The sequence below is a fragment of the Saccopteryx leptura genome, chromosome 2 (genome assembly GCF_036850995.1).
Source record: "Saccopteryx leptura isolate mSacLep1 chromosome 2, mSacLep1_pri_phased_curated, whole genome shotgun sequence".
NCBI classification, from domain to species: domain Eukaryota; kingdom Metazoa; phylum Chordata; class Mammalia; order Chiroptera; family Emballonuridae; genus Saccopteryx; species Saccopteryx leptura.
This window is the reverse complement of record NC_089504.1, coordinates 291,043,722-291,057,453: the sequence shown is the minus strand read 5'-3', so window position 1 is coordinate 291,057,453 and position 13,732 is coordinate 291,043,722. Positions and strand designations below refer to the sequence as shown.

Below are 13,732 nucleotides of genomic sequence, written 5' to 3'. Positions count from 1 at the left end.
ATTTCTTGTTGAAATTGTCACAAAGGCCTCTGAAGTTGTAGGGTTCTTTACATCCTATAAAATGTTTTACTGGACTTAGGATCACTTAAGTGATCACCATTGAGGAAATGTAACCACAGTCCTCTGCATTATCAAAGACCTACTGTACTCTCTACCTTGGGGAAAAAAAGATGCTTGGGAGTATCTTTGAACCAGCAATTCCACTAGCTAGTTTTACCTACCGTCCTTCCTTGTGTGAGTAACTCAGGCTGATTTATAACACCAATGAGGTTGTGGACATGCTTTGTAAGCAAAGGAATAATGATGTTATTGAGAAATTTGGGAAGTTTAGTTTGAAAAATAAGTGTACAAACCACATTGACTGAATAAGACTTCTTGAGACTGCTTGCCCTTAAGAGAATGTATGGTCTTGTCTGAGGGGAAGACCATTTTCTTTTTTATCCTTTGTACTTGAGAGAGCAGTGATGAGAATACTTGGTAATATGTGTAATTCATTACAATCTGTTACAAAATTGAGTGATAAGTATAGGAAGAAAACTCATTGATCAGGATCATATCCATCCCTGGAGGCTGTTTGATAGTGATTAGAGGCTTTACTTTTAATTGGGGGAGGGCTCATAAAAAGAGTTGTGAGAGAGGAGTTTTGAATGAATAATTTTTTTTATTTTTGCATATTCATGCTTCTTAAATCACAGAAGCATGTAAAAGGTTCATCTTGAACTTGAAGGAAAGACTTTGGCCTATATATTCTCAGTGACTAACTTTTGATTATATGAATAGATGACCTGTTTTGTATACATTTAAAATTCTGAATGATTTTTGCTAAGCCAGTAATGTGATTTGGAACTAAAATTTCCCTCTCTGCATTATTCGATGTGTTCTGGGAATAATACAGAGAGAATAATACAAATAATACAAAGTAACTTGGATTATCTGATGTCTTGATTACATATTCCACCACTTTCCTTTATAAAGGCTCCTATTCAAGAATTGCACCTGCATGCACTCATTTCTTCATCAAATATTTGCTGAGTACTCACTATGTGCTAGGTCCTGTTCTAGAAGCTTGGCATGTCTCTGTGAATAGTAGACAGACATTTCTACCAGTTTCTTCATGAGGATTATGACTTTATTATTATGAGGGGGTCCTTATAGTACTTTTTTTTTCTTTCTTTTTTTTTTTTTTACAGAGACAGAAAGAGTCAGAGAGAGGGATAGACAGGGACAGACAAACAGGAACGGAGAGAGATGAGAAGCATCAATCATTAGTTTTTGATTGCGACACCTTAGTTGTTCATTGATTGCTTTCTCATATGTGCCTTGACCGTGGGGCTACAGCAGACCGAGTAACCACTTGCTCAAGCCAGCGACCTTGGGTCCAAGCTGGTGAGCTTTGCTCAAACCAGATGAGCCTGCGCTCAAGCTGGCGACTTCGGGGTCTCGAACCTGGGTCCTCCACATCCCAGTTCGACGCTCTATCCACTGTGCCACCACCTGGTCAGGCTAATAGTACGTTTATTCTTTAATTTCTTGTTAACCCTGTTTTAATGATGGAAGGGAGAGGAACTCCTTTCCTGTTTGATAACAAAAAAGCTACTATTGCTTTCATCTTTAGACATTTTCTTTGGAAGATTGGGACACACACAAATATCAGTGACATGCTTTGAAATTAACCTAGCCTTTCACATGTCCCTCCAAATTTGGATGCTTGTTCATTTATTATATTTTCCACATTGGCTTCAAGTGGCTCTTAACTTTCTGAAAATAAAATTACCCTTAAAAGCTGATAATTGCCTGACCTCTGGTGGCGCAGTGGATAAAGCGTCAACCTGGGAACACTGAGGTTGCCGGTTGAAAACCCTGCACTTGTCTGGTCAAGGCATATATGGGAGTTGATGCTTTCTGCTCCTCCCCCTTTCTCTCTCTCTCTCTCTCTCTCTCTCTCTCTCTCTCTTTCCCTCCCTCCCTCCCTCCCTTCCTCCTCTCTAAAATGAATAAATAAAAATAAATTTTAAAAAAGCTGATAATTGCCTTAGAAGATATTTTAAATATTGTGTTGGAGGTAATTTTAATAGCAAAAGTAAGATTATGACCCCTTTGATGGGAGTACCCCTCTTTTGTATAGATAATGTTTGGCATGGCCAGATGGTTTGGTTGTTTGGAGCATCTTCCTGATATACAAAGGTTGTGGGTTTGATTTCCAGTCAGGGCATATGCAGGAACAGATCGATGTTTCTCTCTCTCCTTCTCTCTCTCTCTTCCTCTTTCTCTAAAAGCAATAAATACATTTTAAAATATTTTCTGGCATGCTTGTTAAAAGTCTTAATTTTACAATAACCTTGAACGTACTCTGTTAGGTGTGTAGCAGAATATACCTCACCAATATCAACCTGAGCTTGACTTTTGATGATTATGTAATTTAAATTGTAGTAAGTAGGCTTTCTTCATTCTTCCCCCTCACCAGGTATACAATGTTTACATGGCAGGGAGGCAGCTGTGTTCTAAGCGGTACCGGGAGTTTGCCATCCTACACCAGAACCTGAAGAGAGAGTTTGCCAATTTTACATTTCCCCGACTTCCAGGGAAGTGGCCTTTCTCTTTATCAGAACAGCAATTAGATGCCCGACGACGAGGATTGGAAGAATATCTAGAGAAAGGTAAGCTATCTCAACTATCTTGAGTAGACATAGAGTCAAGGTATATGTTGGAATTCCTAATCTGTATAGCTAAGTTTCCTGAGGTGTTGTAATGAAAGTAAGTCAAGTTTCTGACTGTGGATGTTAATTGATGTGAGCTTTGAGCCAAGACTAAAATGTCCAGTACAGCGATTCATAGTCTATTTTATTGACTCATTGAGCATGTAACAACAGAAAAATACATAATTCATTTTTGATGCATTAAGGACCTTTATTTATAGGGTTATATGATTTGTTAGCAAACACATATAGACTGACTTATCAGCATGCTGAATTGATTTGTGAACTAACTGGGGAATATTTAGGACATTTTAAAAATAATTCTTGATTCCCTGACATTTTCTACTTGAAAACTTCCTATTCCTCTTCCAGTTGTCCATATATAGGTTTGCTGAGTTGTAGATAATCTAAGGCAGGGGTCCCCAAACTACAGCCCGTGGGCCGCATGTGGCCCCCTGAGGCCATTTATCTGGCCCCCACCGCACTTCCAGAAGGGGCACCTCTTTCATTGGTGGTCAGTGAGAGTACTGTATGTGGCGGCACCACAAAGCGCGGCGTGGCTCACAGTACAGTACTACTTCTGGTGACGCACACATCACGGCTCCGGAAGCATGTCATATCACTTGTTACGGCTAGCAGTGACAAATATGGAACCGGACATTGACCATCTCATTAGCCAAAAGCAGGCCCATAGTTCCCATTGAAATACTGGTCAGTTTGTTGATTTAAGTTCACTTGTTCTTTATTTTAAATATTGTATTTGTTCCCGTTTTGTTTTTTTACTTTAAAATAAGATATGTGCATAGGGATTTGTTCATAGTTTTTTTTTATAGTCCGGCCCTCCAACGGTCTGAGGGACAGTGAACTGGCCCCCTGTGTAAAAAGTTTGGGGACCTCTGATCTAAGGTCTTCTTGTTCTAAGCACATGATAGGTGGAAGTATTGAAACTTACTTGTTGTATCAGGACTTCCAAACAATGCATTGAAGAGTCAGTGGATGTGGATGCTGAAGTACCTGTTCATCTAGAAAGTTGAAGGAAATGACAGATCTCCTGAATAAGATAGTTCATTTTGTAGCTCAGAGAAGAGGCCTTGCTTTGCTACATTGTAGAGTTAAGGTATTTTGCTAGCTGTGCAATAGGCTTTTCTTTCTTTTTTTTTTTTTGTTGTGGCAGAGAGAGAGAGAGACAGATAGGGACAAACAGGAAGGGAGGGAGATGAGAAATATCAGTTCTTCGTGTGGTTCCATAGTTGTTCATTGATTGATTTCTCATATGTGCCTTGACGGGGGGGGGGGGGGGCTACAGCAGACCGAGTGACCCCTTTCTCGGGCCAGCGACCTTAGGCTCAAGCTGGTGAGCTTTGCTCAAACCAGATGAGCCCACGTTCAAGCTGATGTCCTCTGGGTCTCGAACCTGGGTCCTCCACATCCCTGTTTGACGCTCTATCTACTGCGCTACCACCTGGTGAGGTGCAATAGGCTTTTCTTGAAAATATTTATACTAATTTAATATAATAATGAACTTATCTGGTATTTAGTAACTCTGTGTCCTTGTGTAAAAACCAGCTGACCTAGTTGAATTTTTTTTTAACTTTAGTAGAGAGCCTTATCCCTGAAGAAAAATTATTTTCCCCATAGAAGTAGTGAAATGTCCTCATTTATTACTGGCTTTTTTCTAACATGGAATGGCCTCGAAACACAGCCCTTGGGAAATGAGAAATGGTACAGTTTTTTAAATAAAATGAAGTAAAATCATCAGTGTAATTTACTATCCTCATGAGAGTCTCAGGAAATTAACTTTCTTAGATTGAGACAATTAGATACCTACCTGCCTGCTTTACCTCTTTCTTCCCTCCTTTCTTTTTGTTGTTTTGAAGTTCAAATTAGTGAGGTAAGATGTGCTCAGCTTAACACTTAATTACCTACTATTTCCCCAAAATAGATTTAAATGTTTATGGTTCTCTGGCCGGCCTGTTCTGAAGCCAAATAGATATTTTCCTTTTGTATTTCAATTTTGTGTTTGATTTTTTTTCTTTTAAAGATTTTTATTTATTGATTTTAGAGAGAGAGTAGAGAGGGAGAAAGGTGTGTGTGTGTGGGGGGGGGGGCAGGATGCAACAACTTGTGGTGGTTTCTCATATGTGCCTTGACCAGGCAAGTCTGGATTTCAAACCGGCAACTCAGCATTTCAAGTTGTCGCCTTATCCACTGCGCCAGCACAGGTCGGGGTGTTTGGTTTATTTCTAATTGACCTTACCCTTGCCCTGCTGTCCATTTTGTTAATAGTTCACACAAAACTGTAAAGTTAGATGTACTGAACTTTTATTTCTCTTTTTTGGGGCTGACTTCCTTGGCTAATGTTTAATATTTTTAGCAAGCTGCATTTTTGTGCATTCTATTATTCCTCTAAGTTCATATTTATATGAATGTTTGTTGTGTTTGTAGAATATCATATGTTAGAGATGACATACTGCGTCAACATTGCCTAGTACGAATGATTTTCACTTAAATCTTGATATGTACTTGACTTTATAGTCTTGATTTTAGAACCTCATGCCAGATTCTATCTTTGTTTTCTACAGTGTGCTCAATACGAGTCATTGGTGAGAGTGATATCATGCAGGAATTCCTTTCGGAATCAGATGAGGTAAGTGACTATTGTGACTATTCCTACAATGACTATTTACCTTTTGGTTCATTGTGGGGGAAAATAAATTAAAGATTTATTTCAATTATGGCGAATGTCTTTTGTTCGACTTCCTTCTTTTTATGTGTCCTGCTTAACCCTCAAAACCAATGCTAGATCCACCTTCTCTTTGAAGCCTTTCCTGTTACTCAAGTCATTGATTTTTCATTCCACCAAGAACTTTTACAGTCAGGACCACTTAATTATCACTTTGTTGTTACCTCCATTCTCAAATTTTTTATACATATAATCAGATTATTACTTTATATTTTGGTGTGAGTTACTTGTAGGTAAGAGCTAAATTTTTTTAAGTTTTATTGAGGCATAATTGACAAATAGGAATTATATGTATTTGAGGTGTTCAACTTGATATTTTGATGTGTGTGTACATTGTGATGATGACCACAATCAAGCTAATTTAACATATTTATCACCTAGTTACTCTTTCTTCCTTCTTTTCTTCCTTTTGTGGTGAGAACACTTAAGATCTACCCTCTTAGCAAACTGTAGTGTACAATACAATATTGTTAACTGTGGTCACCATGCTGCATGTGAGAACTCCAGAACGAGAGCTCAATCTTGATCATCTTTATTCTCCTAGTGCTTTAGCGCAGTATCAGGCATATTGTAGGTGCTTAATAAATATGAACTGACAGAAGAATGAATATGTAGTGCTACTCAGTGATGGGATTCAAATAATTTAGCACCTGGTTCTCTGCCCTAATGATGGTTTTAAGTATAAAAAACAATATACTGCTCACCTGTGGTGGCACAGTGGGTAAAGCGTTGACCTGGAATGCTGAGGTCAACAGTTCAAATCCCTGGGCTTTCCTGGTCAAGGCACATACAGGAAGCTACTTCTACAAGTTAATGCTTCCCACTTCTCCCCCCTGTTTGTCTCTCTCTTCCTCCTCTCTCTCTCAAAACCAATAAGTAGCATTAAAAAATGTTAAAAGAAATAAAACCAGTATACCAAAAAGTAGTTTATTATTTCATGTATTTAATACTTAAATAAGAACAATAAAAGAGGTACACAAAACTAGATTGTTATAAGTTTTAAAATATTAATGAAAAAAAATAATACCTGATAAAAAACAATAAAACTATTATTTAAGATATTTCCATATTGCTTCTTGATTGTTGTCCTCACTTGCAATTTTTTTCACCTATGGAAGGAAGGCACTTAGAATATACTGCTGCGCAGTTGAACTTTAAAAAAGAATGAAGAATGTAATTTATGATTTCCACATTGAGCGGCTGCCCAGGCACCCACCTTAGAGAGAACCCTGATTATGAGTGCCATTTTAACAACCAGTTTGCCAAACTCAACAAAAAATTAGGTATCAGTTCTGCCAAACCAGTATGAACTGGCTGAATCCCACCACTGGTGCTACTGTATTAAAAGTATGTTATTCACTGTTTATTTTATATGTATATATCTTATTTTCCCAGCTAGATTATAAGTTTATTACAGACAGGGGCTTATAAGAAAGTAATGCTTAGGATGGTTTTAGGCAATGAATAATACTTAAAGTGGTAATGAAGATGAACCTGTTCTTAAATAGTTGTTTCTAATAAAAGTTACAAGGTCAAACATCCATTAGAGGAATGTGTTAATTATTAAAAGCAGTAAGAGAGAAGGATTTCTTTTGAATTAAGGAGGATAAGAATTGTTTACTCTTTGCTGGAAGAAAATTGGACATCAGACTAATTCCTTAATTTAGATGTGATTATTTCAGGAATTTACTTGAGCCATTCTAACATGCCTAACCATATAAAACCAGAGAATATTGGTTGAAACTACTGCTTTTGGTTGTCTTCTTTTCTTATTTGTAAATTCTGAGTGCTTGAAAATAAGCCAAAAATCCCATCTATGATTGACCTAGACCGTTTCACACAAGTGTTATGTTTTTAAACGTGAACATGTTGGCCTCCACTTATTTCTCTTCTCCCTGTTCATCTTGCAAGTTAACTTCTGCTGCAACCTAAAGTCAGCTTAATGGCTTGTAAATGTATTGACTTAAATGGGTTTTTTTTCTCCCCTTTTCATTGAAATTCACTTTGTCTCTATAACATGTTTAGGTTGTTTTAGCTAACATGTTACAAGGAGAATGATGATATACTGGTCATAAATTCTTTCTCTGTGTCTTTCTCCCCAGAATTACAATGGTGTGTCCGATGTAGAGCTGAGAGTAGCATTACCAGATGGAACAACAGTTACAGTCAGGGTTAAAAAGAACAGTACCACAGACCAAGTGTATCAGGTAAAGTACATTTGAACAGGTAGACTTGCCATTGCATGGTTCAGAGCTAAGGAAGGAGTTAATACATATACAGTGCTTGAAGTATATGGCACATAAGTTTATTAAATGTTAGCTGCTGTTGTCAATGTTATTATTGTTAATATGAAATTACTTTTTCCTCTTTGAAAGAAAGGTACAATAAATAACCCAGATAGCAGTGGTTCTGATTAGCCCCTTACCCCTTTCAATTGTAAAACTTTACAATGTACATGAAAACAGAATAGTACAATGAACCACTATCTGTTCATCATTCATTTAACAGTCATCAATGTTTTTTCACAGTTGTATCATATATCCTTTTCCCCTTTTGTTTACATGTTTTAGAGCAAATTTCACATTATTGGTCCCATGTGTACTTCAGTGTACATCTCCAAAAAAATAAGGACATTCTTACTATATAACCACTAAGCCATGATCAAAACTAAAAATTAGCAGTACTTTCTTGGTAGTATTAACTAATAACAAACCAACAGTGAAATTTTCCCAATTATTGAAAAATTATTTTTTTATAGTTGGTTGGTTAAAATCTAGATCTCAATAAGGTCTTTATATCACATTTGGTTTTTATGTTTGTTTTAAAATAGAGCAGTCTCTCCTTCTCCAAATTTTGTTTCCATGTCATTGTTTTATTGCAGAAATTGGGTCTGTGTTCTTTGGAATATTCCGCATTCTGAATTTGTTTGCTTCTTTTATCTGTATGTATTATTTAGTATGTCTTTCTGTCTCCGTGTGTTTTCTATAAATGGAAGTTTGCTCTGGAGGCTTGATTAGATTCGGTTTCAGCTTTTTTTTAAGACTACTTCATAATTGGTGCTGTATACTTCATACTGCTTCTCACCAGGAAGTATACAATATCTGGTTTTCCACTTAATGAGTTCTCAGCAGGTGTAGGTGCTGATAAACTGATTTCTCCATTGATCTTCTATCAAATGAGGATATCACTGATGATTGTTTCTGTAATCAGTGATTTTAGTAAGGATTATAAAGTTGATTTTCTAAGTCTTGTTTCTTCACATTTATTAACTTAGAATTATTCTGAAAGAACTTTTTCTTATCAATTATGGCTATTTAGTTTATCCTGAAATACAGTATTTGGTAAGGGGGAGAGAAATATTTAATTCTTTCATTTCATTGCCAATTTTCAGAGTAAAAAATTGGTGCCCTAGTTGATTCCAGTTATACTCAATGTGATTATTTTATTTAGTATTTTGTGGGTTTTTACATATTCAACTTGATTTAATCAATAGCGTATATTGTCTTGTTGATACTCGAATTGTCCTATGGAAGCTCCTTCATGTCTACTCCTGTTTTCTTTTGATACAACCCATTTTTTTTATGATAACATTCTTGCTTTTTGGTACAAGAAGTTCTGGGCTCATCTTTGTATATATATTTCCTATACTAGATCTAGAATCAGCCATTTCCCCAAGGAGTCCTGTTTCCTTTCAGTGAGAAAAAGTATTTGAAGATCATGATCTGGGTGATGGGTATAATTGTTGCTTTTAGGGCCTTTCATTGGTCTTTAATTCTGATTTGATCAAAATTTTCAGGGAGAGTATCAGGCTTCTGGATGTTAATGCTTGTATCTATCCCCCATACATTTGCTCATATGCTGCGTACCAAGGCAAAAGATAGGTGTAGGATCTGAGGTATTTCTGAAGTTATAAAATGATGATATGATTATAAGGAAACATTAATTTTATCACTTGCTGATGTTTTTGTATTTTGAGTGGATATTTCTCTAGCAAGGCCTAATGTTTTCACATTTTTTCCCCAGATATGGGAATAAGGATATAATCATATTTAGTTTACTAAAACACTAATATTCAATAATCTTATCATTTAATTAAAACCTTATTTATATGGGGATAGATCTTGAAAAGAAATTTTGGTATTACTAGTTTGTGTTTTGTTATTTGTAATTATGTAATTTCACTTTTTATTTATTTGCACATGGAGTCTTTCAATTTCTTTTATTTATCATGTTAGGACCTTAGTTCCTAGAGAGAAGGACTGATACTTGTTGAACCTATCTCTGTTTTGTCCAACCGTTTGCTATTTTCATGCTATATTGATGATGGTGAGACATGGAGCATTTGAAAAATAAGCAAGAATAATTTGTGAAACATGAACAAAATTGATAAAAAGTATTTTAAGCCTCAAGAACCAGAAATGTAGATCTTGTATATTAACAGCCTATATTAAATGTAGGCTGACTTTACAAGATTGGACGTTTAAGAATTTTTTTCTTAAGATCTGTTCTTATCTAGCACATTTCTTATAAGTACTGTTAAAAACACCCTTGTGGGCTGGAGTCATTTTAGGAAGGAAAGCTGATATTTAAAGAGAGACTATTACCAGCTTGAGTTGGAGGAGAGAAACTCATTCTTAGAGATCATAGCTATTTAGATAAAATATGTTATCTTTTTCCTTTAATTTCAATGTGTATACATACATACAAAGAATAGCTATGGACCATGAATTAGTTTATGTGAAGCCAAGATAGCAAAACCCCTCTCTTCTCCCTTCACATTCATGCATCTGTTTTCCCACAGCATTATCTAATTTAGTTTTCCAGAAACTAACCTATTCCATTTACACTGTAGGCTATTGCAGCAAAGGTTGGCATGGACAGTACGACAGTGAATTACTTTGCCTTATTTGAAGTGATCAATCATTCCTTTGGTAAGTGCCAGTGACTAATATTAAGTTTTGTGACAGTGGGGTTATTTTATTCTAGTACTGTCAGACTTAAGCTCCCAGACGCTATCACTCTGATATTATTTGCCTAGAGAAGAGGAGCTTGTAGACCAGGGGAGATTCCACTTATTAGGATTGGCTCCAACAAGCCGGCCAGGTACATCCTTTAAGTCCAAGTCAAAGGGTATCTGGTCACTGTTGATCTTTTTCCTCTTGTGTAAGTATAAGTTATTTACACCCAGCACTGAAGCGAATACTTTAATGGGGTTTGTTTGTTTGTTTATATTTAATTTTCATTTTAAGTATTTTTTTTCGCATGCATGAGAGAGAGAGGACAGTGAGAGGAGAGAGAGACAGGAAGGAAGAGAGATGAAAAGCATCAATTAGCAGTTGCGCCACTTTAGATGTTCATTGATTGCTTCTCATACGTGCCTTGATTGGGGGAGGGGGGTTCAATGCCAGCCAATAACCCCTTGCTCAAGCCAGTGACCTTGGGTTTCAAACCAGTGACCCTGGTCTTCAAGCCAGCAACCCTTGGGCTCAAGCCAGCAACCATGGGATCATGTCAGTGATCTCCATTTGAGCCCATGCCCAAGCTGCATGAGCCTGAGCCCACGCTCAAGCCAGTGACCCCAGTCTTTAAACCTGGGACCTCAGTGTCCCAGGTTGGCTCCATCCACTGTGCCACTACTGGTCAGGCTCCTGAGGTTCAAAATTATATATTCCAGTGAAACGGTCTTATAAAGAGGGGATATTATTTAGCAACAGTTCACTTTAGTGTTCTTTATGCTTTTTGTAGTTTTTTAAGAATAGATTTTTGTTTTCAAGAATTAAGAGATAAATTTCTTAAAAGCTATAGCTTTAATGTATATCTTTAAGTTTCTTTGTAAGTAGATATCTTCTTCCTAGGAAATTTTATTGTATTATGACAGGAAGCTTGTCTCATGTATTATTCTATAAAAGTTAGTGATGTTGGTCACACTGGTTGCATTGAGACCACAGAGGGGAGGAAGGCTGAATGCTCTCCCAGTGACATAGATTATTTATAGTTTATTTTCTACAATTTATGGATCTTTTCCACACACACACCAGTATACCTACATACGTACACAGGGCTAAGGCCAGAAATGACATAATATTGATTGATCAAATTAATCTTCCTTGTCCCAGAAAAGGAGAGAGTTGGTAAGCTTGGGTTGCGTTGCTGTCCAAGGTCAATGTAGGACAATTCCCCCTGAAGCAGCCATGTCCTTATTATGCTTTATCTTCCCAACTCCCTACAGTCTAACTGGGGGCAGATAGAAATGTTTAAAAGATTACTAGGGAACCAGGACATTGGGTGTCTAACCATATCCTTCTTTTCTAAGCTTTAGTTAATAAATAATATATAAAATATTTTGTCTTTGGGATTGTTATAAAGTCAATTAACCATCAGGAGAAAAAACTGATCTATAGAAAAGAGAGAGAATAAAATTGAGTCATTCCAAAGAAAATCAATATAGGAATTAAAAGTGATAGTTTTTTGTTTGGTTTTTTCCTGAAAGTGGTGACACAGTGAATACAGCATCAACCTGGTATGCTTGAGGTCTCAAGTTCAAAACCCCAAGGTCACCAGCTTGAGCGTGGGCTCATCTGACTTGAATGTGGGATCATCAACATGATCCCAGGGTTGCTGGCTTGAGCTTCCCAGTCAAGGCATGTATGAGGAACAATCAGTGAACAACCAAGGTGACGCAACTATGAGTTGATGCTTCTCATTTCTCTCTCCACCCCCCCCCCTTTCCCTTCCTGTCTGTCTCTCTGCCTCTCTTTCTCTCTCTCTTAAAAAAAAAAAAAGGTAGTGTTTTATCCTGCTTGTGCAGTTAAGAAGAGGAAGTAACTTTACTCAGAAAGTTGTGGGGTGGGATAGGGAGAGCCTTGCAACTCTTAAATATTAAAGCAGTTCATTGAAAATTGCCACTTGAGCCTGACCTGTGGTTGCGCAATGGATGAGGCATCAGCCTGGAATGCTGAGGTTGCTGGTTTGAATCCCAGGCTTGCCTGGTCAAGGGTCATATGAGAAGCAACTGCTATGAGTTGATGCTTCCCACTACTTCCTCCTCCCTTCTTCTCTCTCTACAATCAATAAATAAAATATTCCTGACCTGTGCTGGCTCAGTGGATAAAACGACCTGGAATGCTGAGATTGCCAGTTCAAAACCCTGGGCTTGCCCTGTCAAGGCACATAGGAAAAGCAGCTGCTTCTCTTTTTTACCCCCCTTCTCCCTCCCCCTCTCTCCTCTCTAAAATCAATAAATAAAGTTGTAAAAATAATAAATATAAATACATAAAATATTTTAAAACGAAAATTGCCACATGAGAGACTGCATTGTCGCCTGACCAGGAGGAGGCGCAGTGGATAGAGCGTCAGACTGGGATGTGGAGGACCCAGGTTTGAGACCCGGAGGTTCCCAGCTTGAGCGCAGGCTCATCTGGTTTGAGCAAAGCTCACCAGCTTGGACCCAAGGTCGCTGGCTTGAGCAAGGGGTTACTCGGTCTGCTGAAGGCCCGTGGTCAAGGCACATATGGGAAAGCAATCAGTGAACAACTAAGATGTCTCAATGAGACTGCACTGTAGCTGGGTAAGAGGAGAATCTTGCTTTAAAGACTTTCAGTGGGCATAGGTATAACGTACCAGATAATGGATCAGTTATTTTAACTGACTTTGTAGAGGTGCTGTCTGCAGAGTCAGCATGTTAACTGAATGTTGTGTCATTCAGATGACAGAGTTTAGTCAGTTTGAGGCCCAACTGGCCAGTCATAGTTAGAAGGGGTAGATTTGGCTAGACAAATGTTCCTTTTGTTGTCCTAAGGCAGAACTCCTTGATGTATCTAGGGTGATGTTCTGGTTAATGATAATCTGCCATTCTTGATCTGCCTGTTTATACTTTATCTGCAGTTTATACTAGGAAAATTCCTTGTAAATCTTTTCACTTTAGCTTTCTTTATTTTGTCTTCTCTTTAGTACGTAAGCTGGCACCTAATGAATTTCCTCATAAACTCTACGTCCAGAATTATACATCAGCTGTGCCAGGCACCTGCCTGACCATTCGAAAGTGGCTTTTTACAACAGAAGAAGAAATCCTCTTAAATGACAACGACCTTGCTGTTACCTACTTCTTTCATCAGGTGGGTTGAATTTATCTTTCTGAAAAGGCCTGATTTGTTTTTTCTGTTTGTATTTAGTGGGTTGCCAGTTCAGTGTGAATCCTTGGTTAACCTGCTTTGCCTCCTGGATCTTAGTCAAATTTATAAAATGTGCTATATATACCATTTCACAAAAGATAAATAAGTTTTTTGCTTTTCTA

General features: G+C 37.4%; 1 protein-coding gene across 1 annotated transcript in view; it reads left to right on the top strand.

The window, feature by feature from the left end:
• The window catches only part of SNX27 (sorting nexin 27), a 116,921-nt gene that overhangs the window by 56,623 nt on the left and 46,566 nt on the right, over positions 1-13,732 (top strand). The window contains exons 3-7 of the mRNA XM_066362500.1: positions 2,465-2,657; positions 5,279-5,343; positions 7,542-7,646; positions 10,292-10,370; positions 13,390-13,553. Of these exons, the coding sequence (XP_066218597.1) occupies positions 2,465-2,657; positions 5,279-5,343; positions 7,542-7,646; positions 10,292-10,370; positions 13,390-13,553 (606 nt within the window). The remainder of the gene's footprint in view (positions 1-2,464; positions 2,658-5,278; positions 5,344-7,541; positions 7,647-10,291; positions 10,371-13,389; positions 13,554-13,732) is intronic.